The sequence below is a fragment of the Rhinichthys klamathensis genome, unplaced genomic scaffold, assembly GCF_029890125.1.
Source record: "Rhinichthys klamathensis goyatoka isolate OS25496 unplaced genomic scaffold, OSU_Roscu_1.1 h1tg000363l_1, whole genome shotgun sequence".
In the NCBI taxonomy this organism is placed as follows: Eukaryota; Metazoa; Chordata; class Actinopteri; order Cypriniformes; family Leuciscidae; genus Rhinichthys; species Rhinichthys klamathensis.
In genome coordinates, this window is record NW_026606872.1 from 223,105 (window position 1) to 250,787 (window position 27,683).

A 27,683-nucleotide genomic window follows, 5' to 3' on the forward strand; every position below is an offset into this window, starting at 1 on the left:
TTAACTTCACAGTAGGGCTGTGCGATATGGACAACAAAAACTAATCAATTTTGTGATTTTCAATTTTAATCACAATTTTGAAACAATATTTCCTTAACTAAAGCAAGAATTGCAGAGAGTGCTACGAGCGCAAAAAATTTGTGGCTAATAAGCCGCCTTCAACATTTCCTTGCATACTCGTCTGTATCATTTTCTCTTTGGAAGCCAGCTTTATTGACGATATTTGCAGGGGCCATATCTTTGCAGAAATGATACATGGTGTCCATTTTTTCTTTATGCCTTTTTGAATTCTCAAATGTCTGTTATTATTATAGGCTACATGATATTTCTATGTAAACGTGCTAGACCCGAGTCCCGACGTCAAACTAACCAAGGTTTCTAGACCTCGTCTCGTGTGTTTTACTACAAGAACGCGTTCTGTGTGAATGGCCCTCAATACTCTGTTTTGCCGCAATGATAGTTTGACAGGGTTTGCAGATTACCTGGCTCTGATACATCATCTTTTCTGTATCCAAAATATTTCCAAACCTAAGATGTTGATTTTTCTTTTCTTTTTTCTTTGGCCAAGTCCTCGTCCTGCCCCGAGTTCACCTTCCCTGCCGGATCATTCAACTTCCTGACTGAAATACAAAATATATTACCACCGCTCTATTCATTTTACATTTATTTTTCCCTTTCTATAAAATTAACCAAACCCGTAAGACTTTGGTTCATCTTCGGGACACAAATGAAGATATTGTTGATGAAATCTGAGAGCTGGATCACTCCTCCAGAGGCTGCGAGGTCATTTCATCTGCCGGCCCAGAAAAGTTATTAAAGACATCGTTAAAATAGTCCGAGTGACTACAGTGGCTCAACCGTCAGTTTATCAAGCGACGAGAATACTTTTTGTGCGCAAAAAACCCCCTAAGTTAACGACTTTATTCAACTATTCATGTTCTTCTGTGTGGGTCCGAGTGAGTTCACGTAGTGTAACAGCGCAGCGCTTCTGGGCTGTACGTCACACGCAGGCTCACTATTGGCCAGCATCACACACACGACCAGCGTCGGCCAATAGAGAGCCTGCGTTCTGGTCCATTTTAGGAGAATGACCTGTGAAGAGAAGAGATGGTTGAATAAAGTCGTTATTTTTGTTTTTGCGCACAAAAAGTATTCTCGTCGCTTGATAAACTTAAAGCTGCTGTAGGTAACTTTTGAAAAAATGTATTTGCTAAAACTGTCGTCATATCCTGACAGTAGAATATGAGACAGATAATCTGTGTAAAAATCAAGCTCCTCTGGCTCCTCCCAGTGGTCCTATTGCCATTTGCAAGAAATACACGCTCCCGGTCAGAAACAACCAATCAGAGCCAGGAGGAATGTCTTAGCAGTGTCACTCACGCTCGTGTCCGCGCTGACACACCCCTCTCTTGCACAGCGCGAGCCGTTGTTCAAACTCAAGATTGCCGGCGAGCTGCAGCTGTGCTTATGACGGAGAAACAACCTAAACTGCCAATTCTCGAGGGGCACCTGCTCATAAAACAAAGAGGTAAAAGGAAAAAGACCGATGACGATAAACAAGCGAAAAACAAAGAATTACACAGAGCCCATTGACTTGGTGTCAAAACTCTAGCCGCATAACATGTAGATAAAATGTCACGCACTCTGCTAAGCAACAATTGAAACCTGCTAATTCACTGGCTTGTCATGTTGCTGAAATAATGGACTAGCACACCTTATCTAGCATTATATATCGCTAGAATAATTACTTACATACTGTAACGTTAGTTACCGTTATATTAACATTATCTTACTAGCTATTTATAACTTATAGAAAGAGTGCAATGTTATAAAGTTACATGTAGGCTATTGCAAAATACATAATGATTTGAGGACCAAGTTTTTAGTCAAAGTATGGGCAGGCCATAGTCAATGTAAAGTATATTATTGACGTTTAGTCCCTATTAGTGAATGTGCTATATAACTTTTTATCCACTGTTATGGGTGGCCCTGTTTACTAGCCTGCGCGTTCACGACAGGCTCCGCTGTGGAGGACGAGCTGTGGAGGACGAGCTGTGGGGGAGGAGCTGTGGGGGAGGAGCTGTGGGGGAGGAGCTGTGGGGGAGGAGCTGTGGGGGAGGAGCTGTGGAGGGAGGAGCTGTGGGGGAGGAGCTGTGGAGGAGGAGCTGTGGGGGAGGAGCTGTGGGGGAGGAGCTGTGGGGGAGGAGCTGTGGGGGAGGAGCTGTGGGGGAGGAGCTGTGGAGGAGGAGCTGTGGGGGAGGAGCTGTGGAGGGAGGAGCTGTGGGGGAGGAGCTGTGGGGGAGGAGCTGTGGGGGAGGAGCTGTGGAGGAGGAGCTGTGGGGGAGGAGCTGTGGAGGGAGGAGCTGTGGGGGAGGAGCTGTGGAGGAGGAGCTGTGGGGGAGGAGCTGTGGGGGAGGAGCTGTGGGGGAGGAGCTGTGGAGGACGAGCTGTGAGGGACGAGCTGTGGAGGGAGGAGCTGTGGAGGGAGGAGCTGTGGGGGACGAGCTGTGGGGGACGAGCTGTGGGGGACGAGCTGTGGAGGGAGGAGCTGTGGAGGGAGGAGCTGTGGGGGACGAGCTGTGGGGGAGGAGCTGTGGGGGACGAGCTGTGGAGGGAGGAGCTGTGGGGGAGGAGCTGTGGGGGAGGAGCTGTGGAGGGAGGAGCTGTGGGGGAGGAGCTGTGAGGGAGGAGCTGTGGGGGAGGAGCTGTGGAGGGAGGAGCTGTGGGGGAGGAGCTGTGGAGGAGGAGCTGTGGGGGAGGAGCTGTGGGAGAGGAGCTGTGGGGGAGGAGCTGTGGAGGACGAGCTGTGGGGGACGAGCTGTGGAGGGAGGAGCTGTGGAGGGAGGAGCTGTGGGGGAGGAGCTGTGGGGGAGGAGCTGTGGGGGACGAGCTGTGGGGGACGAGCTGTGGAGGGAGGAGCTGTGGGGGACGAGCTGTGGAGGGAGGAGCTGTGGGGGAGGAGCTGTGGGGGACGAGCTGTGGAGGGAGGAGCTGTGGGGGAGGAGCTCTGGAGGGAGGAGCTGTGGGGGAGGAGCTGTGGAGGGAGGAGCTGTGGGGGACGAGCTGTGGAGGGAGGAGCTGTGGAGGGAGGAGCTGTGGGGGAGGAGCTGTGGGGGACGAGCTGTGGAGGGAGGAGCTGTGGGGGAGGAGCTGTGGGGGACGAGCTGTGGAGGGAGGAGCTGTGGAGGGAGGAGCTGTGGGGGAGGAGCTGTGGGGGAGGAGCTGTGGGGGACGAGCTGTGGAGGGAGGAGCTGTGGGGGAGGAGCTGTGGGGGACGAGCTGTGGGGGACGAGCTGTGGAGGGAGGGATGTAGCGCAGCAGAGAGCAAGGGGGGCGGGACCTGTAAGTTGTGCTTGTTCAAATTTTCAGGCTAAGTCAACGTTTTCTCAAAACTCCCTACTGCAGCTTTAAGATTGAGCCACTGTAGTCACTCGGACTATTTTAACGATGTCTTTCATAACTTTTCTGGGCCGGCAGATGAAATGACCTCGCAGCCTCTGGAGGAGTGAGACAGCGCTCAGATTTAATCAAAAATATACTTATTAAACAGATTAAATAATAAACGATGCGTCGTGAATGGAATAGGGTAGAGCTCCGGCTGGTCACATGCACACTTCATTAATAGACTTCCCTGTTCAGCAGTTTCATTTCCTTCAGTCCAGACACACACACACACACATACACACACACACACACGCACACACGCTGTTCTTGAAACTGAGCAAACCTCTTAAAATCATACTATTAACAATAACCATAATCTCAGAACTCATTTATCTACCAATAGATCAGTTTAATCAAACTTATTACATATGTAGTTTAATCATATTATATTTATATCATGTTTGCTAAAAAATGGCACTAATTAAAGATAGCCGTAAGACTACTTTACTGTGGGAAATGAAAGAACTATATTACAAAGAGTGATCTTAGAAATCAATATGGTTAGTTTTTGGGGGATCCTCCACAGGACACGGCCTGCCTTCCTTCTCAGCTTCTTTTCGTTTCTTTTTTATTGTTAGTACATATGCAGCTACTTCCCTTTTCTTTGTCTGTGCTGCCGGTTACCAGGAAAGATCGCCTTTATTAATGTCATTTTATCATCACCGACCGTCATAAGATAGTGCTTGTGTAACATCCGCCGCCTTCGACAACACATTCTGTCAAGAAGTGAGTTTTGAACAGGAATATGTGGGTTTCCAATGAATAGCTGATAAGGGAGTGTTTGAGGAACTCTTTGGAAAAGTGTTCATTTTTGCAATTTGATTTGTAGTGCCATGAAAATGATGCTTGTCACCAACTCGTTCAGAGAACCTAGCCATGGTTTGCACATTCCTAGTGGCTTTATGTTGTTATATCAGTATTACGCTGTTTCCTTCCTTTACAAGACCTTGTTTTGGGAGGAGCGTTACACTGGGCTATGAAGGGAATGCTGGAAGTATGTGGAAAAGTGTCCCTCCTCAACTCCTACCCAACACACACACACACACACACACACACACACACACACACACACTGGAAGACTTCCAGTCTCCTCCCCAGAGAGAAGAGCGTGTCCCAATGAGAGTGCACACACACACAGCGCCTCCTCAGGAATGTGTGTGTCCTCTCGCACAGCTCATAAACACAGCTGACCTCAACACTGCCCCGTCACGCTGTCGTTCAGGCTTGAGTTGTGCCACTGGTGACAGTGTTTTTAGCCTAACCTTACAGGAAATGACTAAATACCATCTGATGAAGATTTGAAGGGCTCATATATCATGGAATAAAGGACTACAAAAAAGAAAATCCAACAGGTCATGTGTATTATGTGACGGATTGTAACTTTCACAATTAGTCTCTTTTTTTGTGGATTTGTGAAACCTTTTTTCTAATTATTATGGCTAATTCTGAATGACGGAAATTGCAATTGCTTTCACAGTATAATTGTGATTTTTATATTTGCTTAAGTTTTGTATTGTTTGCTGTGAAAATCTACAAATAGTCATTGTTTTTTAGTATTGGTGGACCAACTTAATAAAAAATGTTTTACAAAAACACTGAAACAAAAAGAAACATTATTTTTTAGATTTTTCGGCTAAATGTTTTACATTTATTAATCAATTGATTTAATCCAATTTATTTAGTAATCAACACTTAGGTTTTATGTAAACATTTAAATTACACAAGGCTTTTTTATATATATTTTTTAAATTTATAATTATGGTTCTACTCCAATTTGTCGTTGAAACATAAATATTTAAATTGTGGCTGGTGTTAACTTGATTTCATGATAGATTTATTCAAACATGCATTAAATACTGACAACAGGTTAGATGAAAATATATCACTCCGCTCGAGACTAATCATCATCGTTCCTGCATTTTCGATTGCCAGAATTGTGGTTCATCTCTACAACGTAATGTTGGTGCCCTACGGGTGAAACCCCGGCCTCCGCCGTGAAGACTTCACAACCCCCAGAATATCTTCTGCCCGAAACAAACCGCAAAGTTTCATTTACCCATCCGAGGTGTGCCTAAAATGCTGAGATAGGACTGTTGGTCCTGCCATAAAACTTTTAGGATCACTCTAAATTAAATGGAAAACTACATTTTAGGTCGACTATTGTATGAATGCTACACATTTATTTTAGTTTTAGTTTTGACCTATGATTGGTTCCTGTTTTTATACATTTGGTGTGAGGAACTCGTATGCTGCTCTGACAGTAGTTTCTACATCTTTATATCTTCATTCGTCCAATGACTGCTCGTCTTCATCTCAACATAGTTCATATTCGCCAAAGATTTTGATATGTCATAGCTTATATCCCGTATTGGTGTTGTTTCCTCTTTGTCAGCATTCCTCTACTTCATCGAGGTGTTTTCCCATAGCTTTTTTCTCGTACAAGAAAGGATACGATTTAGACTAACACAACAGAAACTTCTGGGTTTTTTACTGGACATTGACTTCACGTAGAAGACTCGTATGCTTGTTTTCTCACACTGATGTATATCTGATTTGGATTCTCTGCTGTGGTTTTGTTTGTGTGATTGCATCTCGCTTCATTCCTGACGTACAGACTTGTTTTCTTGCAAAGCACGTAGAATTTTTAATAGTATTAGTAGATTTACATGAAAGCGTGATCATGTGATAGTGTGTCTTTGCCTAACTTGACTGTTATTTAAAATAGATCTTGAGTAAAAGTGAAAAAGGACTTACTTTGTTCCTTGTTTCTGATAAAATCTCAGAGTGAAATCCCCTTGCAAGAGGGAAGTTCAGCCTTTCCGTATCTTTTTCTCAAATCTAACAGATCCTATTTGCATTAACAACAGAACAATGGAAAGAAAGCACTATATTTTACATATCAATTTTTAAAAATCATAAATATTTAATCTACACAACAGGATGAACCTTTAATTGTTTTTTTTTAAGTGTTACTAGACACGTACAGCAATCTGTTTAACTCGGTTGCATGATAGCTGAAGTTGCCATGCCACCGTAGTGTATATAAACCAAACATCAGCGATGCTTTCAGAAGTGAGCATTAGATCATCTTAAGCATCACTAGCATCGCCATGTTAGCCTGAACAGTGTTGATGGTTTGTGTGGTGCACATTTGTCTTGCAGGAGTAGCAGTGGCACAGTCCCGTAGTGTCAGTCATGGTGGCGCTGTCGCTGAAGATCGGGGTGGGGAACGTGGTGAAGACCATGCAGTTCGAGCCCTCCACCATGGTGTACGACGCCTGTCGCATCATCCGGGAGAGAGTCCCAGAGGCACAGCTCGGCCAGCGTGAGTTACACCGATAACCCTGGGGAACTCAGGACACACCTGTGCTCAAACATGCACTTTTGTGCTCCTAACAGTAGATTCGTTCATCAGGAGTTGGTCTTACACTTCAACAGAAACATGTTATGAGGCAAGCAACTTACTGATGTCGAAAAGCGGTACAACAATTTCAAAAGCCCTCGAAGTTTTCTTGTGAACGCCAATGGCTGAAATGTTTACGGCTCACATTAAATTAATCAGCTGCAAAATTCAATTAGAAGCAGTGGATCTAAAGCACTATTTGAAACTTGTATCATATTTCACCATGTGTAAGAAAAAAATGAGTCCTTGTCCGTGTGAGAAGATTCCAGCGAGAAGCGATCGTTATATGATATCTGTAAGACATACATGTTGCCCCATTCCTCAAATCAGATCACTGAATATTAATTTGCCATTCAATGTAAATCTTCCTATTTCCCCACATTTAAGACGTTCAATATTGTGTATGTTTTTTCATAAACGCTTCGTAATTTGTAGCCTACAGCTGTCATCGGCAGCAACACTAGGAAAATTATCCATTTTGGCTAAAATCCCAACATAATATCTCTGATTTTGGTTTCCCTTTTTAGTATTTGCTCCACCCGAAATTCTCTTCCCTCCAAAGAGTGAAAAAAAGCACCTAAACAACATACCACAGAAATCAAGTGTAAGTGCAGTGTGTGTTGTGCGGCGCTGTAATGGGCCAGTATTAGGGTGCGGCTGGGTCCCAGCTGTCCTCAGAACCGCTCGACATACTTGTCTTAACTTGTGAGTCATTCGTCTCTTTGACCGACTGCTCTCGTCCAAACTCAACAGCTTATGTGGGATGTGAAACGGTCTTAAATAGCCCGTCTGTCAGTGTTGCCACACTACGTTTGGAAGACACCATCTAATCCTTGAGAGAAGAAGCTCAAAATATTTCTTGCCATCACCATTTCAAAGTTTTAGACTTATAGTCACCATAGTTTACATAAACTGAGTTGACAATCCCTTGAGGACAAAAATTCAAAACATTTTTGAAGTCTAAACGGTGTCTCTAGTGGTTGAAACTTATAACACAGTCAATGTCCAGTTTGAAGTTTTTTCCAAGAGCCTCAACTCCAATTTCAATACCACGGCAAAAGCAACTAGTTCAAATATTATTAAAAAAAGGACAAGTAAACAGATCTAAAAATATGAATATTGAGCCCTACTTTTTGGTCCAAAATTCATTAAGTTAAACCACCAAAGTGTTGTAGCATTTAATGATATATGTAAATTTCAGTGTTGAAAAGGCCTTTAGTTTGGCTGGCCGTTTGATTGACTACAGCAGTGTGCACACAGGAACTTGCACAGGGCTGAGATAAGCTGCAATTTTTCAAGAGTACATATTACATACCTCTCATGAGTTTGGACATGCGTCTCGAAATGCTTCTGCGATGTGCGTCAACTGACATGCATTTCTCTGGTTATTCTTTAAACTTAAAGCAAACAGTTTTGTCAGCATTTACTCCCCCTCATGTCATCATTCCAAGACCCTAATAATATCTTTATTCAGTGTAAGACATAAGGAGAATTTCCAAGCTGTTCTTGTTCACAAAAGAAGTGGATGATGATTTATACTGTAGGACAAAAAACAACCATAAGGAGCCGTTCACACAGAACATGTTTTTGCATTCCACGGCGCTGCTTTTCCATTGTTTCTCTGTGTGAACACAAACAGACACACATCTTTACCCGTTGCACTCGCATCTCGCATCTTTTGCAGTTTTACGCACATGACACAATGCTCTAAAAACACGGCGCTCTATTTAAAACAAGTTTAAAACCCACACATCTCTAGACCTTGTTTTATTTTTTATTTCACTGCGTTGCATCTGACGTTCTGATGTTGTGTCAGAAAGATGAACGGCATTAGGAATGATTCAGAAAATGGCCAGTTAATAATGCTCCCTCTCATCTTGACGTTCTTGACCGCGCACTATCTCTACTGTCTATTTGCAGCCAGTGACTATGGCCTGTTCCTGTCGGATGAAGACCCAAAAAAGGGCATCTGGCTGGAAGCAGGCAAAGCTCTGGACTACTACATGCTGAGGAACGGGGTGAGTGTACAATATTTCATCAACTTCAAACTGTTCAGTGTGAGTGGAATCTCTAAGTTAAATGTTTTCTTGTCTAGAAATCACCAATGAGTGAAAAAATAAATAAAAATGAAAGGTGTGGTATTCATGAGTGATGATTGCATAATGCATCAGGACTGATTTGATAAGACTGACATATTTTAAATATGTTTGAAATATTTTTAAAAATCAGTCCATGCAATTTTAAGTACCTGTAACTGGTGACTGTAACATTGCTCTTGCAACAGCAAGCTTTTTTATCAGTACATACTGACTGATAAAATGTTATTGTAAATTACTTAAGCATCTGTCAAATAATAAATAAAAAAAAATGTAAATGGCAACATTATTTGTAGAAATCTATTGTTACCATGACCAGTCATTCAAAATTGACCCTCATCTAAGAGATGCATAACACTTGTGTAGATAATATGCTGGATTTGATATGAAGGATATTTCATAAGAACATGTTTTCGTTAGGACACTCTGGAGTACAAAAAGAAACAGAGACCCCTGAAGATCCGCATGTTGGATGGGACTGTGAAAACAGTGATGGTGGATGACTCAAAAATCGTCAGTGACATGTTAATGACCATCTGTGCCAGAATAGGTAAGTTTATGTCCATATGACGAACCAGTCCTAAAAGTGAACTCTAATCTGACTGCTTATTAGTTATTTTTAGGCCAGAGCTTTCCTGCTTTTGGTTACACATTATTCTGATGGTCCACTTTAGACATTCTACTGACTATAAGTAACTTTGCAACTGTATGTCAACCAGCAGTCATTAGAGGATTAGTAGACTGTCTGCCTAATATCTGCTAACACTTTATTTTGATGCTCCTCCACAGACACTCTACTGAAAATGCAGTGTGGTCACAAACACTTTTGACAAGCTTAGGGCTGTGCCGGTAAACTTGACAACCGCACCACTCCAGTTGTAAAGCGCCACCGTGGTGGCTGAGTAGCACTGGCGGTAGTCCGCCGAAACACATTTTTTGTATGTGAATGCTGTTTTACATGAATATTATGACATGAGTGAAGCACAAAGCTTTGTTTACGAAAGGTTAGCAATTAAATGTTACATCGCAGCCATGGAAACATTTGGATTCATGACGAATGAGAGAGTTGTGCGTGAGCCCATAAATTGAAGCTTTGTCAGCTTTGAATTCTGGTTTGCGATGTGGTCACCCGATTATCAGCGAATTTAACAATATTCCATATAGAAAGCTTGAATTGTCTACTTCAAAACAAAACAATTCAAAACGAAAAGAAACAAACTAGCCTACTCTTTGCTTATGTAGGCTAATCGGCAGAGGTGGGTAGTAACGAAGTACATTTACTTCGTTACATTTACTTGAGTAGTTTTTTGGAAATTTTTTACTTTTAAGAGTAGATTTTATTGTGGGTACTTTTACTTTAACTCGAGTACATTTCTAATTAAAAAACTGTACTTTTACTTCGTTACGTTGGGCGACGTTCCTCTCGTTACTTTATTTTAATGCAATATGTTGTTAAAAGCGTAGTTTATTCTAAGCGCGCTCTCTCTTTTTTTCTGGGCATGAGCGATGCTCAATTCACAAATGAATCACTCTTTTGAGTCGATTCTGTTCAAAGACGTCATCAAACACGTTGGGCAGATCTGTCTAAATCGGTTCGCGAATCAGTTTGAATGATCTGTTCAGTTTCCTGCACGCACTGAATCGTCTCGGAGTCGTAACAGGAAGATTTAAGAACATCAAGAGCGTTGTATGAAGTGGCGGTCCACAGTCTACAGTACAGTCTAGAAAGTAAATCTGCAAATGCATCATATTTTTTGCCAGCGATGAAGATCTTTATTAGTTGAACATCTTCGTATGTTACTTCGTAAGCTGTCTGTGAATGAATTATTCCACACGACGATACATTCGATTTCATTCAGGTAATACATTTTACAACCAAACAGATTATTACGCCATATAGCACTACTACAAAGTGTGACATTACCCTTTTTTTGGACATATACATTAATTTAATACATTAAATAAGCTATCGTCCAGTTTATGAATGTGTGTACACACACAATGTGTGTATTGCGCAGGGGCGTGCGAACTCGACTTGAAAACGAATGCCGTTGCCTGCCTTATTAGACACAGTTAACCAGTTTAAAGATGCTTTCATAAATATAGCCTACATTTACATACATTTTGGAGAACAGACAGAAGAATATCCTTGCATTTGATCGTTGTTTGTGTTGGGCATGACATGACTGCCATCCCTTTACATTTGAATGCAAAACTCCATAGAGTCACTTTATTCCGACATTGTCTAATAATCCAAATGTAGTTGTATAAGTTATTATACTATTATACAAACCAAAGGACAGGCAATGGTTTTCGGGCTGTATATATAATATACAGAAATAATGTTTGTCTCTTCTGTTTTTGTTGCAAAGATAGCTTATCTAATTATGATCATTTTAGTCATTTAAATGAAAAAATATCTAAATAATATCATGTTATATATATATATATATAGGCCTATGTGATCCAAAGTAACTAGTAACTAACTACTTGAGTAGTTTTTTCATTGGATACTTTTTTACTCTTACTCAAGTAACTTTTAAGATTATTACTTTTACTTTTACTTTGAGTAAATATTTCTATAAGTATTTGTACTTTTACTTGAGTACAGTTTTTGGATACTCTACCCACCTCTGCTAATCGGTATGAAATGTGCATTTCTCTCTGTAGTTCACTGCGAAGATGATGAGTCAGCATCCTCAACTTAATCTTTGCAGCCGACACTGACACAGAAAACACTAGTTTATTAATAACAATTAAAATGTCTCCTTGCTATATTTGACACATTCATAATAATAATTACTTTTGCCGGTTCTTTGTGACAGCTGTCATGTGCGTTATTGGCAGCGCCACCCTCTGGTTACATGAACGCGTCACCACCGCATCAGCACCGAAAACATGGAGATTTTATTTTGGAGAATAATCGCACAACCTATTCGATATTCTATAATTAAATCAACTAATCGAATATTCAAAATTCATAACTAATCCCTGCATGGAATCTCTTCCCAAATCTTCACTCACGTCTCACCCATTTTCGAAGGGGATTATAAACGTTTCTTCCTTGGTTCTATTATATTCGTATAATTTACTGTGGTAAAGTAGAAAAAAGCTGTAGGACAGATAAGCCTACATTTTTACTTGCACGTCAACACAGTTTGTGCTTAGACATGGTAATGCGCGTCAAGTTTATTTGTAAAGCGCGTTTCACACACGCGGGTTCGATTTCTCTAGCAGCGCAAAATCAAACATAGCCTAATGCCTTGCCCTTGTGGAAGATAAAATTCGCTCTTCATTCTTTTTACAAGTAGAAAACCTGAAGATATCAGAAAAGAGTTTTTTTTTTTTTTTACGAAAGTTTTTTGTTTTTTTTTTATATTTAACTTTATTATATTATTTAAGTTACCATTATTTACTGATATTTATTCCAATGCTTTACAGGCTTTAGTGTGTTGTTTCTTTGACGGAATTGCTCAAATAAACACTTTTTTGCTCAAATAAACACTACCGGTACATATTTTTTTATTTCACTGTCACAGCCCTAGACAAGCTTTTCTGTTCACAAAATGTTTTAGACCCCATTTCCAACTGTATTTAACACTGATCACTTGTGATTGGATGACCAAAAACACATCTTGATACCAAGTAATAACAAGGCCCATGTGACTTGGATGATTATCCTGCGTGATACAGTGTAGGTAGAGAAAAATAGCGGTCCCATTACTGAACCCTGTGGTACCCCAGTGTTAAAGGGCATTCAGTGAGCACATCAAGCTAATCCAGCTGACCTGGTAAAACCTGCTATATCTATGTTTAATATAAACCAGGGTTACACTTAATTTCAATGTTCCACTTTAGACATTATACTAACTATAAGCAACTTTGTGACCACACTGCATTTTTTGAGGAAACGCTGTCTTGTCTTGAATACACAGCAAGAGTTTCCCAAGACTATATCTACTGTAAATGTCACACAGGACAATGATTATTGTGGGTAAAAAGGATCTTTAGAGGTTTAATTGTACTAATATGATGTTGAGAAACAGTTTGAATGCATTGAGGTAGTAAAACTTCTGATTTCTCAGGCATCACAAACTATGACGAGTACTCACTGGTGCGTGACGTGGGAGAGGAAAAGAAGGAAGAGACCACGGGAACACTGAAAAAAGACAAGACCCTCCTGAGGGATGAGAAGAAAATGGAGAAACTCAAACAGAAACTTCACACAGATGATGAGTGTATGTCTCATTCTGCTTACCATGAATAAAACAAATATTGGTTTATGTTGTTTGCTAGTTTAGAAGGTCATCAGTACAGTACATATTACATACATATAGTACATAACACATATTCTTAACTTGTTGACTATACACTATACCTGTCAAATGTTTGTACACACCTGTTCATTATCCATTATTATCGTTGTAGTATAAAAGTAAAGCTATCAAAACTATAACATAAAAGAGTTTTGTAGTGACCAAATGTATATTCTCACATGATTGGACTGCTATTGCCTGCTTTTCTTCACTGTGCACTCCATATAATCCATTAAAAAATACATAATTCAAATTTAAGTTTTGTAAAGAAATTCAGGTGTGCATTTGTATGATAATTGAATCTAGTTGAATTTGCTGATGTCAGAGCTGTATTTTAACGCTTATTCAGTGAATTGGTTGGATCATGGGCGTACGCTGCGAGAGCAGGGTGTCGAGGAGTTTGAGATGCTGCTCCTCAGGAGAAAGTTCTTCTACTCGGACCAGAATGTGGACTCCAGGGACCCTGTACAGCTCAACCTGCTCTATGTGCAGGTAAGGGCCACAGAACGTCACCTTCACATCATAATCATGTCCTTGTGCTATCTGTAAACTCATTGATATCTCTACAACCTGTTGGGGAGTTTATCAAATCTCACATTTGTCACTGTTTCTCTTGGATCGAATGCAGATATTTGACATGTTTCTATCCTCAGTGGCATGACGTTCTGTCAATGTTTCTGTGGCATTATACGGGAAAACCCTCATTCACATTGTAATGTCATTATGTTAAACATCAAATATGGTCTGATTGTATTGTGCTGCGTCGTGCATATTTTCTGCTTTCACTGTGGACAGACAAAATACTTCTTGCTAGAAATGTATCACACACTGCCTGGTTCGCTATATCAGGTTGTTGCTAATTTTGTTCAGATTCAGTTGCACTTTTGAACAATGTTATTTTTTTTGTATTCCAGGCCCGTGATGACATCTTGAACGGCTCCCATCCCGTCTCCTTTGATAAGGCCTGTGAGTTTGCCGGATACCAGTGCCAGATCCAGTTTGGAGACCACAATGAGTCTAAACACAAGCCCGGATTCCTCGAGTGAGCTCTTGACATTTTTATTTATCCTTACAAGGGCCCACAGCAACAACCGGCACCAGGGCCCCGGATACCATAGCAAAATCAAAAGCAGTGCACCGATGCGGAGCTCATTCAGCACAAGGGGTTGATTTTCAACACACTATGATTGAAATATTTGCATAAATTCTTTCTACATTATTCTTCCTCTAAAATCATGGTTATTACATTACCAATTGCTTGCATTGTTACTTATTATACCCTCATCATATTCTCCTAAACAATATATTGTAATGAAAATAGTTTTGCCATGGTGCCTCTATTTTTCATCTAGACTTCATTAACATATTCATCAGTGACATCATTGACGAGATTAACACAGGCTCTATGACACTCTATTTCACTTGTCGAGCTTCGGTGATGATTAATTACATATAAACTCAAAACTTTTTTTGTTAAATTCAAGAATTTTGTTAAACGTCTTCCAGTAGTGGCACTTTCATATATATTTTTTTATCCATCATATTTGTTTTCATTTTGTATAAATGTATTGCATTTCATATTTGGATGTAGGTTTGATATTGTCTAATAGCCTATATTTACATTATAGCCAATATTAGTATTTTCTATGCATAAAAATTCAAATTTGTAACCAAGGACTATTTTCATGTATGTCATTCATGCTAACATCATTCATTTAGGCCTTTATCATTTTTGAGTTGTACAGTAGTCTATATTTATGACTACAGTAATCCAGACTTGGCACAACAAGGGCTACATGTTAACAAAGTTTTTTTTTTTTTTTTTTTTACTCTCCAACCTCTTGTCCCATCTGGGTTGTTGTTTATAAATTATATATAATAAAAAAAAAATCTTTTTACTTGAGTCAAAATATGCTAAGGGGGTAACAAAAAACCATAATGCTTATCATCTTGTATTGGAAAATTAAAAACATTTTATCAAATGTTGATAACTAATCTTGTAAACAACTGTGAAGTGATCAAACTACATTTTATAAAAATCACCTCAAAATCAGTCAAATTGGCCGACTACAGTGACTCATTTAAACACTTCAGCTGTTGCCAAAATTATATAAAAAAAAAAAAAAAGATTAGTCAAGAATAGAAAATTGTTGAAAATATTAAAATCAGGAATGTCAGAATCAGAATGCGTAGTTCGTGATAAAAAATGTCTGTCAAAACAAACACCTGTAGAAGGATGTTCACGGACCCGGTGAGGTTTCTCAGTTGGCGTTTCTTCTCTTTAGCTGCAGTGTGAAGTATTTCACTCCATTCCCTGATCATTCAATTTCAGCGAGGAAGAACGTTTATACTCGTGTGCATGTATTATGTACGTTATTGTCTCCGACGGACAGCAAGTTGAAAATAAATATTTGATTTAAACCCATGAAAATGCTGTTGTAAATAATAGTGAAAAATCACTTTTTAAACCTGTTGTAATTTGCATGTAATCACATAACTAGAAACGTTGACAGGCCTGTTCACTTGCCAGCACAACCACTAGTCCAAACTGCTTTAATTCTGCAAAATCAATAGGTAATTCTTGCTTTCTGTCCGTCTCCTCCAGTGTGAAAGAATTCTTGCCAAAAGAGTACGTCAAGAACAAGGGCGAGAAAAGGATCTTCCAGGTGAGGTTATGTCTGATGCATTATGGGCCATGTTTTTCATACCCATGTTAGGTGTAGAACTATGTGCTAAATGTAAAATTTAGGGGATCCACCAGCAGCTTTTCTATTCCCAGTCAGGCAACAGCAATATAAATGAAGACGACCGTCGGTCCGTTCTTGGCCTGCACAGTTTAGTCAATCCAATAATTCCTAGATGCTTGTATGAGAATCTTCCTTTAATCTGCCTAGCATATGTGTCATATGACATATACATTTAGCCCGTTTGTGTTATCTTTTTGGCCTGTGTCTGTAGAGGTCTATAAAATGAATTGTTAAGTGAAGTGAAATTGAATTAAAATGTCATGATAAACCCTTCTCTTTAAGGCACACAAAAACTGCCAAAACATGACCGAGATTGAAGCCAAAGTCAGCTACGTCAAACTAGCCAGATCTCTGAAAACCTACGGAGTGTCCTTCTTCTTAGTGAAGGTAACCAACTCACTCGATGTTTGAGCTCTAATATGATTAACTGGCACAGTGTTGTCCTGTCTTCTTGTATTAATGGCAACGTCTGTTCATTTACAGGAAAAAATGAAAGGAAAGAATAAGCTTGTGCCACGTTTGCTGGGCATCACTAAAGAGTGTGTGATGAGAGTGGATGAGAAGTCCAAAGAGGTGATACAGGAGTGGAGTCTGACCAACATCAAACGCTGGGCAGCTTCTCCCAAGAGCTTCACCCTGGTACCAACACACTCCTTACACACACACACACACACACACAGGCGCGCTTTGCTTTCTGTGGTGTTCTGATAGTACTAGAGGTGGAACAGTTCTCATTGGTGTACATCATGGTTCTGTGCTATTCGGTGGTTTGATTTGTTAAACACTTTGTGATTTCTTCAGTCTCTTTAGGGTTAGATTGTAATAATTAAAAAGTTAGTTCACCCAAAAATGAAAATTCTGTCATTGTTTACAGCCTCATGTCGTTCCAAACCCATCGTTCCAGACTTTTATTCATCTTTGGAACACAAATGAAGATATTTTTGATATTTCATCATGTATGTCCATTCTGTGAAAGTGTGATGTCATGTGATGTTTTCACGAAGTGCATATGTGCCAGATTTACTAACAGCTTCCACCAGCGCAAACCCTCTTTTGGCGTTAAACTACTGTCAGGATCTACTGTTTAGCGCTGATAAGGAGTGGACAGGGTTATTTTTGCGGCTGAACTTATTGCATAAGCATTTGTAGGAGTTTCCCTCCTGTAGGAGAGGATTTAAATGAATCATGCTAGGGGATTTACTAAGGTTTGAGCTAGTCAATTTACGGGTGTTTGCGCCATTGTTTAACACCCCAAAAAAGCACGTCTTAAACTAGTGTTGGTCATTATGGAAATGATCCGTCTGTGTTTAATTTGCGAGTCGTCAGTAGATCATGCGCTGAACTTTCCACTCCATCAGCGCTTTTATGGGATTGAGCTCTCATGCTAAATTGGCCTGTTTTAATCTGGCCCTTAATCTCTTAAAATCCCAGAAGGTACCGCAATGGCTTTGGCCGACAAAAAGGTTTGTGAATCCCTTGTTTAGAGAGTGAAGTCTATGATCTGTTCTTTACTGAAGAAACAAACTGCTTCATAGAAACAGCCTTCAGTGCTCATAAATGAAGTGTAACTTGCATCACAAACTTAATCATAAGAGTTTCTTGTGTAATTGTGCCCTTGATGTTAGAGCTAAAAATATTTCATGACACGTGAATCAAACTTCCTGTCGACGTTGATTTGAATCATAAGGTAGGAACATTAAGTAATAAAGTAATGGTAACAATTCACTGGAAACAACTATTACAGGACAGCACACTCTGCACAAAGGATAGCTAGAAAAACAACTAGGATGAAGCAGCGATAACAAAAAAGACAGGAACTACAGTATACAGTTCCTTAGTTTGGCTTTACATTTGTGCTTGCCCGGTTTCACAGACAGGGTTTAGATTAGGCCTTTGTTCGGACATTTAAGTAGCTTTTTTAAAAGTGCCTTAAAAAACATCACTGATGTGCATCTTGAGACAAAAAAGTGGCAATATTTTAAGATATGCTTTCAGTTCAAACAGCTCAAACATGCACTTTAGTCCAGGACTAGGCTTAAGCCTGCTTTGTGAAACCAGGGGGCTAATGTTTTTATTATATAAAAGAATACACATCTGATGATCTAAAACTGATGTCATTTAAGTGGTGGCAGGATTTCTTGTTGTGACCAGCCCCATAAAGTTAATACTTCAATAATTTAACAAGTTCCCTTTCTCTGGTGTCAGTCAATGTTATGCAGGTACACATGACATATTTAAACACATGACATATTTAGTTTGAAAATGATTTATGTGTGTTTAATGTAAAGCTTTTCATCAGCTTGCAAACCCCCTTTGGAAAACATGATGCTCAGTGATACCTTGAGACACGACAGGAATGATGAAGCCTGGCTTACTGCGGCAGAGCTTGAATTAGTTCCTGTTTGACGTAATGAACCGTGAAGCTGAAGCAGTGCTGAACGCTGGCTCCGTGGAGGGGAAGAGAGATGTGTTTTTGACTAGATGTTAATGCATGCTGGAGCGCAGCAGTAATTCAGGATTTAGACTCTCGACTTCTTGATCATGTTAAAGCCAGATCGATTCAATAATTACTCGACGGTTTCCTCTGTCCTCCAGCTCTCTGTAACGGCATACTCAGACAAACTCAATACTCTTCTTTTTTCTTTCTTTTTTGATCTATTCTGTGCCTGCTTTGTAATTTCATCATAAATATTAAGTGTCCTGCTTTTCTAAACCTGAGATGATATTTGCTCATTTTATGCAGCCTAATGAATGAATGCACACAGTATAACAATAACAGCACTAAATGCAAATTAAGGGAGGACTATTATTCCCAGCATGCACTTCTGCAAGATTGAATCATCCACACTACTGTTACGGGTTGTACAGTTTGATGTATTATTTACACTGTGATCTGAGTTTCATGTCTTTCTTCTTCAGGACTTTGGAGACTATCAGGATGGTTACTACTCTGTTCAGACCACTGAAGGAGAACAGATCGCACAACTTATCGCTGGTTACATTGACATCATTCTCAAAAAGGTAATATGCCATGATCGATGTTAAAATATATATCATGAGAAGCCTGACCACTCATCTGTGATTTCACATATTTATTAGACTCACAAGACAAATCTTATGTTAGATGTTTACAACAATTGTTGTAAGTTTTGGAGGAATACAGTTAATAAACAGATCTTTTTCTTATCATATCAGTCTTATTTTTCATGGTTGTGTATCGTGTCCATGTGAAACTGCTTCCGCTGGTTCTCTGTAATGTGAGGAATTCCTCAACAAACCTTGATGTTTGACCATTCCAGAGAAAGACACAATCTGCTCTGGAAACAGTGCTTCATTCTCTCAAGTATCTTTCCTCAATTCACTGGAAACCTCTTTATCTGCAGAAAAAGAGCAAAGATCACTTCGGCCTGGAGGGCGATGAAGAATCAACCATGTTGGAGGATTCAGTGTCTCCCAAAAAGTGAGCCTCTTTGACTGGTTAATTGGGGTGTAGTTTGGTGTTACTCCATGTGCAGTCAGTCACGTCACAACACAGGAGCTGTTTCCCTGTTATAAGTCTCAGTGTTGGCATTAGATCTGATTGTATTCTGCTTCAGGTCCACAGTTCTCCAGCAGCAGTTTAATAAGGTGGGGAAGGTGGAGACGGGCTCTGTCGCTCTGCCCGCCATCATCCGCTCTGGGGCCGGGGGTCCAGAGAGCTTCCAGATGGGCTCCATGCCTCAGGCCAAACAGCACATCACCAGCGGGCAGATGCACAGAGGACACATGCCCCCTCTGGTCAGATATACACAATAACACCTTTACACCACACACCATGGCCCAGTACAGGATTTCAGGAACGACTCTGTTCTGAAGGCTTATTGTTGTCATCACTCTTCCTGTGTTGTCTGTGTGATGTTGGTTTGGGCTGTTCGGTGAGGTGTGTGTGTTTTCTGTTTCTGTTGCAGACATCAGCTCAGCAGGCTTTGACTGGCACCATTAACTCCAGCATGCAGGCGGTGCAGGCAGTTCAGGCGTCTCTCGATGAGTTTGATGCCCTGCCTCCACTGGGCACAGATGCGGTGAGATGCATTATTCATAGGAATATTTCTTTTAAATGTCTCAGTTACTTTTTCATTTTGCAGTGGTGTTCGGTCCGGGGCTTTTTTGACCCGGGTGAAACTTAAAAACTGTGAAAAAACATACATACTCTCAAGGTTTTTTTTTTTTTTTTTTTTTTTTAAATGCCTTTGGTTTCCACACAACTTTGCAAAAATAAAAAATGTCCAAAAAATGTTATCATTTTTGTATATTTTTATGGAACTTAAAAATGTTTGTATGTTCGGGTTAAATTTGACCCGGGGTATTTACATTAAAAACATGAATCCAGCCAGTCTAGTCAAAACAAGTCCAAACTTCATTAGAAATCAGAATGAAACAGTAATAAGTAAACAATACGACTTGTGCACTAAATCAAGCAGAATCTCGTACATTATCTGCATGTTTTTAAATGCTCATGTCAGACGAACGATTCTCTGCCATTTTGCATTTTTCACTCGGCATCTGCATAAAGCTGAGTATTTCTCATTTGTTGGACACATTCTCAAACCCGCTGTCAAACCCACAATTCACAGCGTGAGTGTGAAGCTTGGCTTCTGTAGGAATGAATTGAAAAGGCCCGCTCACTCTGCACCAGTAGACACGTATCTTATGATTATTATGATATCAACTAGACAAGCATATACCAATTTCATGCTCAAAATCAAAAGGATAGCATTTTTGACCTGAGCATAACAGATGTATTTTTCTTTTAGCCGTAGAAGCTTCTGTCACCAAGACCAATTCCTCTTGTGTGTAAACATACTTGGCAATAAAGCTCATTCTGATTCTGATTTTTAAACAGTTCACAAGGGTTAAGATCCTCAAGATATCGTCTCTGAAGTAGCTTTCTCTTGTTTTTTCCTTAGTCTGGAGGTTAAAATACTTCTGCTTTTTTACTTTGATCCTGGACTGAAATTGTTCTGTGCCAGTGATGGGCAATTAGAGTCCAGCTTGAGCAGCTGGAACATCTGCAGGGTTTTAGAAAGATGTTTGAGAGGTTCGGATTAAATGGTGCGTGGCTGACCAAAAAAAACGGAAAATAAAAAATCTATGCAAAAGGTGAAATTAAAAATATGAGCTAAATTAAATATAAGAAAGAAATGTAGAAAAGCTTTGGGCCAATCCAAGTCTGAATGCGAAGATGATATAATGCACGTAACATTTATGACGTTGCTGTAAAGTGATGCATGCATGTGCTTTATATTTGTATTAAACATTCTCTCTCTAACATTTAGGCATCTCAAGCATGGAGGAAGAACAAAATGGATGAGTCCAAACATGAGATTCACTCTCAGGTGGACGCCATCACTGCGGGAACTGCCTCCATGGTCAATCTGACTGCAGGTGACACACTCACAGTGACACCGGCCATTCTGCCTGTTTCCCTTTATCTTCATCAGTTGGGGATCAAAAGACACTTACTAAACAGGGCAAATTAGAGTTCAGATAATGCCATTCCTCGTTAATGAATATTAGTGGAGGAAATTCTCTCTCTTCTATCTGTTCTCTGCGGTTCCTCCTCCTAGCAGTGACTAGCGCAGCATGTCAAGCATTTACTTAAAAGTAAAAGTACAAAAGTTCTTGATTTTTATTGTACTTAAGTATTAAAAGTAAAAAGTACTGACTGATGAATGTGTATAATGGGGGATGTATAATGTACTAGACACACAGATAGAGCTTTAATAGGATAGGATACAGCTCAGTCTGACATCATTATGAATTATGAATTGTCAAGTAGCCAGCACTAGTCAATAAGGAAGATTATGCAGAAACTTAATATCTATTGATCTGTAAGAAAACATTTTAAGTGTGCAAACAAGTGAAAATAACAAACTATACTAAATAGTATATAGAAATTAGAAAAAACTAAATGTGTGTTGACAAATATAAACATACAATATATAAACAGACGTCACAAGGTGTCAACATTATAAGATCGCTATGCAATTATACCAGTTTTACATTTAAACTGCTACGGCAGTGGGGAAGATGCATGGGATTAATTTGCGTTATTTTACAATATGTTTAGTTTTTACCTAAAACCCTTGTCCACATTCAAGCATCTCATATAGTGAGCTTAAACAACTCGCCCTTTTACAGCAGATTTAGTTCACAAACAACTGACAATTCGTGACCTAGCCTAAATATGAAATCCTAAAATGCACTTTTCTCATGTGAAATCAGTCTCAGAGGATCTCCTGTTCTTGGCTCATTTTGAGTTAGTCTGTTAAATTCAGTGAATTGTAAACTGGAGACTCGCTCTGACCGGATCATTTGAATCAGTGAGTTGTTGACTTGAGAACAGATGCAATCGGATAGCTGCTATTTCCCTAATGAATCGTCCGGTCCGATCTCCGAAAGACTCACGAAACGGACACCGCTATTGCGTCTCTGAGTGGGCAACGATTTCTTCAGTTCAAAATAACGAGCAAAGACATGTTTTTATGAAATGTAGGGGAGTAAAAAGTGCAATATTAGTACAATCCACCCAGAGTTTCCGCTAGAAAAAAATGGTGCCGGTCATAGTGACCAGCAGAGGTTTCGTTTAACGGACATTTTGATGATATGCCGGTCAAATATCGCCTCTTAATTAGTCAAGTTGAGGAAAACTGGAGGCAGGCTATGTAACTTAAAAAATGACATAATCAGGCCGTATAGAATGCAACATGTTATTATTAGCCTAACTTTCAAATAGACGAAAAAAAACATGAAAGTCCGATTGGCGTCAATCAACACCAATTGTTTTTTACTATGGTTTCACACATATTCACTTTTTGAAACATTGAGGCACGGATGTACCTAATACAAATAAATAAAACATCTCCAGTTAACTAGTAGATCATTCATTTAGTTCGCTATTAAATAAGAGATCTAGCGCTAAAATCAGTTGTTTTTTAAATCAAGCTGAGCGCTCGTGTCCGCTGCTATCAGTCGCATGGACGACGCGCTGCGCGAGTTGCGCAATCTTCACTCGGACGCGCGTTTCAATCTATCGCCGTTGCGCACAGGCGAATAGAGCAGCACATACAATTTATACAAGCCGAAATAAACTTTAAAGAAAGGCTTTCTACAAAACAAAACTTAATAAGTGGTCAAAATCTGACCCATTCCAAATGTTTTCCGATATATTGGTCATCTTATGATCCTATCTTACTCATCTCATGTGGTTCTCTTTTCATATAATCAACATAGATGAAATAAAAAAAATAATAACATTATATAATTTATAAATATGAAACGTATGTTTAAGTTTAACTTATAATAAGCGTCACACCGCTCCGCTTTGCTCACATGCTCTGGTGTGTAGCCTAATGCATGTGTGCGCGCATGTGGTGGAGAGGGGTGCGATTTTCGAATAATAATCAACCCAGCGATCTTCGAATATTATTTTTGCTTGAAAATTTCGTTTTGTATAAATTGTATCTAAATTTTAATCAATGTTTCATCAACAAATTTGCCTGGATTAATAAATAAGAAGCAAATATAGTGGACAATATAGGCTAATCAGGATGGAGTCGCCGGCGCGTGCACACTTCTCTCTATAGGCGCGTTCACTACTGCGAAGATGGCGAGTCTGCATCGTCAACTTTATCAATTTTTCAATAATTCAAATGTTTCATGCATAGGCCTAATCATTACTTTCGCCGGTTTTGTGTCAAGCTTTATTTCAGGTGTTGCGTAATATCTCTGCGCCCAAGTTTCAGTGCTTCGCCTGTGCTTCCAAAAATGCATTTGCCCACCTATCTAAATGTAGGGGAGACCGTGAATAACCCCAATTTTTTTTTAAACGGTGGAGTGTTCCTTTAAGGCTAGCCTGCCTGGGCCTGGCCATATCTGAAACGTCTCACTCAATCGTTCGTTGTTTAGGTCTATATTACAGCCGTTCTAGGCGTGCGCTTTATTTGAAATGCAGCATGCGATGTTGTTTAATAACTTTCAAACGGTAGAGCCTGTTCCTTTATAACATAGCCAAAAGTCGGTGTATTTTTGCTTTATACATTTTAGGCTTATTCTCAAATAAATTCATATTGTGTTAGGGGGGCGGGATTATTACGCAATTTTAATCGGACAATTTGACCGGAGAGATTTAATTTTGTCGGACATTTCATTTTTTTCCCGGCCAATGTCCGGTAATTACCGGACAACGCAAACCCTGAATCCACCACTTCAAACACCACAAATATGACTACCGCAAACCTTAGTAAATCTCAGTGCATGATTAATTAAAAACTCTCCTCTTATAAATGTTGCATCTGAAAGGTAAACTCCTGCAAATGCATATGCAATAAGCTCAGCCGCAAACTAATAACTGTAAAGTGTCTTCAGTAAATCCTGACAGTAGTCCCTTGCCACATAGTTTGATGATGTGATGGCGTGTCTCTCAGGTGACCCAGCAGAGACGGACTACACCGCTGTGGGCTGTGCCGTCACCACCATCTCCTCCAACCTGACGGAGATGTCGAAGGGTGTCAAGCTGCTGGCGGCGCTGATGGAGGACGAGGGGGGGAACGGCCAACAGCTGCTGGGAGCTGCCAGAAACCTGGCGTGTGCCGTGTCTGATATGCTCAAGACCGCTCAGCCCGCCACTGCTGAGGTATTACCTCACGATAGCCAGTCAGAACATGGGATTGGGAATGTTGCATGCAGATGATGTGGGGCATTCATTGGTCTGTTAGGAGTAGGAGTGGGAAGGATGGATTCAGATTCCTTATAACAGTTTCCAATAACAGTTATTTTAGTAGTTTTTGGAAGAAAATACTGCTGTAATATTGACTGTTATGATGTCTTCAGCCACGACAGATCCTCCTGCAAGCAGCGGGTAATGTGGGTCAGGCCAGCGGTGAACTCCTGCAGCATATCGGAGAGTCCGACTCGGATCAGCACTTCCAGGTGTGTGACACACACACACTCACTCACTCTGCCTGCTGCTGCACACACTGTGACTGTAGTGCATTAACCTGTGTTCTCATCAGTCTGTAGGTACAGCAGCGTTCACACACTCCAGACGGACACGCTATAGTCAAATGCTGGTAACAATGCATAGAAAGAACAATTAATATCCTCCAGCCAATCATACTAATGTGTCTGTAATGAAATATAGTGATCATTACCAGATCAGTGATTCAATGATCACGGTTTGACCTGGATCATAATGTATGTCGTATAGTCATTTCATAGTCATAATTGTAGGGTGTAAGATCATGGTGTGGTGACGGGTCATTCTCAGAAAATCAATCATCAGCACGGTTTCTCTGCATGAGAGATTTCATAATTTAATTCAGATCTGTAACCATTAGTAATGTCTTAAATTCCTTTTGAATTGGTGTAGTTTTTCTCACTGCATTGAGTCAGATCGAAGAGCTCATCCCTTTCAGAGAGCATTTTTAGTGATGGAGACCACTAGCAATGGTTATCATTAGGGCTGCACGATATTGGAAAAAACTGTTTTCAGATATGCTAATGAGCGTCTGGATCATCTGACCAATCAGAGCAGAGTAGACCAATCACAACAGACTGAGCTGTCTGGCCAATCAGAGCAGAGTAGACCAATCACGACAGACTGGGCCATCTGACCAATCAGAGCAGAGTAGACCAATCACGACAGACTGGGCCATCTGACCAATCAGAGCAGAGTAGACCAATCACAACAGACTGAGTCATCTGACCAATCAGAGCAGAGTAGACCAATCACAACAGACTGAGTCATCTGACCAATCAGAGCAGAGTAGACCAATCACAACAGACTGAGTCATCTGACCAATCAGAGCAGAGTAGACCAATCACAACAGACTGAGTCATCTGACCAATCAGAGCAGAGTAGACCAATCACAACAGACTGAGTCATCTGACCAATCAGAGCAGAGCAGACCAATCACAACAGACTGAGTCATCTGACCAATCAGAGCAGAGTAGACCAATTACAACAGACTGGGTCATCTGACCAATCAGAGCAGAGTAGACCAATCACATCAGACTGAGTCATCTGACCAATCAGAGCAGAGTAGACCAATCACGACAGACTGGGCCATCTGACCAATCAGAGCAGAGTAGACCAATCACGACAGACTGGGCCATCTGACCAATCAGAGCAGAGTAGACCAATCACAACAGACTGAGTCATCTGACCAATCAGAGCAGAGTAGACCAATCACAACAGACTGAGTCATCTGACCAATCAGAGCAGAGTAGACCAATCACAACAGACTGAGTCATCTGACCAATCAGAGCAGAGTTTGCTTGCTGAAAAGAGGGGAGACTGAAACTTCGAACAAACCATTTTGAGACTCTTTGAGAAATAAGGTGATGCTGCAATGTATATTATGAGAAAATGAAAGTGTTTTTTGACCTTAGATGCATGTAAACCTATCGTAGGAGACTCCAAAACAAAGTTAGAAACCTTCAAAATAGCATAAAAAGGGCCTCTCTCGAAATAAATAAATCTCTTGAAATAAATCTTAAATACGCTAATTTGGTCTATTTCGAATGACATTAGCATAGATGAACCTGATCGATTAGCATACAGATGCCTGTCAGAGTTAGTGAAGTCTTCCGTCAGCTCTAATGTGATCTGAATGTCTTATCACTCTTCACACAGACCAACTGAAGAGGAAGCTGCGCTACAGTCTGGTGCTGGTCTTAATGGCCTTATTTGGATGGAATGCTTATCAGAACAACTTTATCACATTTAAGAAACTTGAGGTTTAGCAGAAGTCAAACTGAACAGGACATTTCTAGCTCTGCCCTTCCTCTATTCATGCACAACACTGCTAGTTCTTCAGTCCTATTCTTTTAAGCCTTTATAGAGATTCCAGTGCTGTATCTGACAACTTTACAGCTCTCTGTAATATATAGTATTCAATAGCATCTTGACATTATTACTAATCAACTTGATTTTTGTTTTTTTTTCTTCCATGTTTTCACATTGCAAAATTCAAGTGACATTAGAACCTTTTGGAACTCATTGGAAAATGAATGTGAATTGTATTCTGTGTGAAGAACACGCATCATGTGGGCAAAACACCACTTGTTTTTGTTGCCCAGAACATTTATTTGTTTGTTTGTTTACCCTAACGAGTAGCTGAATAACTATTTTGACCACTTGTTAGCTTGCAAAAATCACTGTGCATGCAAACTTGAATCATCTGGTTTTACACAGGCCAGCTGTCATTTAAAGGCTCACATACCAAATACAAAGAAATTCTGGAATTCATTGTCCAGTTCATGTTTTTACTCTTTTACTCAAATTGTTGCTGATAATTTGTATAATTTGCAATGAAAATTGTAAATTATTGTATTAAAGAAGTAAAATAATGAGAATTTAGAAAACATATCTATGATTTATGATATGATGTGTGTGTAACTTTTATGTTGTGTGTGTGTGTGTGTGTGTGTGTGTGCAGGACATGCTGATGCAGTTGGCGAAGGCTGTGGCTAATGCCGCAGCAGCTCTGGTGTTAAAGGCCAAGAACGTGGCTCAGAAAACCGAAGATTCGGCTCAGCAGAACCGAGTGATCGCTGCTGCCACCCAGTGCGCCCTCTCCACATCACAGCTGGTGGCCTGCACACGGGTGAGCGCTCGCACGCCATTCATTCACAC

At 40.2% G+C, this 27,683-nt stretch overlaps 1 protein-coding gene across 2 annotated transcripts in view; it reads left to right on the plus strand.

Moving 5' to 3' along the window:
- Nucleotides 1-27,683, plus strand: part of tln1 (talin 1) — a 101,018-nt gene that overhangs the window by 25,474 nt on the left and 47,861 nt on the right. Inside the window, exons 2-19 of one of the 2 annotated variants that reach the window (XM_056233228.1) lie at nt 6,607-6,769; nt 8,768-8,865; nt 9,364-9,493; nt 13,029-13,181; nt 13,609-13,751; nt 14,174-14,301; nt 15,865-15,925; nt 16,289-16,393; nt 16,490-16,645; nt 18,926-19,027; nt 19,390-19,466; nt 19,603-19,783; nt 19,954-20,067; nt 21,322-21,430; nt 24,472-24,680; nt 24,878-24,976; nt 25,060-25,116; nt 27,487-27,654. In XM_056233228.1, the coding sequence (XP_056089203.1) occupies nt 6,640-6,769; nt 8,768-8,865; nt 9,364-9,493; nt 13,029-13,181; nt 13,609-13,751; nt 14,174-14,301; nt 15,865-15,925; nt 16,289-16,393; nt 16,490-16,645; nt 18,926-19,027; nt 19,390-19,466; nt 19,603-19,783; nt 19,954-20,067; nt 21,322-21,430; nt 24,472-24,680; nt 24,878-24,976; nt 25,060-25,116; nt 27,487-27,654 (2,220 nt within the window). In that variant the 5' untranslated portion in view covers nt 6,607-6,639. The remainder of the gene's footprint in view (nt 1-6,606; nt 6,770-8,767; nt 8,866-9,363; nt 9,494-13,028; nt 13,182-13,608; nt 13,752-14,173; nt 14,302-15,864; nt 15,926-16,288; nt 16,394-16,489; nt 16,646-18,925; nt 19,028-19,389; nt 19,467-19,602; nt 19,784-19,953; nt 20,068-21,321; nt 21,431-24,471; nt 24,681-24,877; nt 24,977-25,059; nt 25,117-27,486; nt 27,655-27,683) is intronic. The other variant, XM_056233229.1, reaches the window with a different exon arrangement.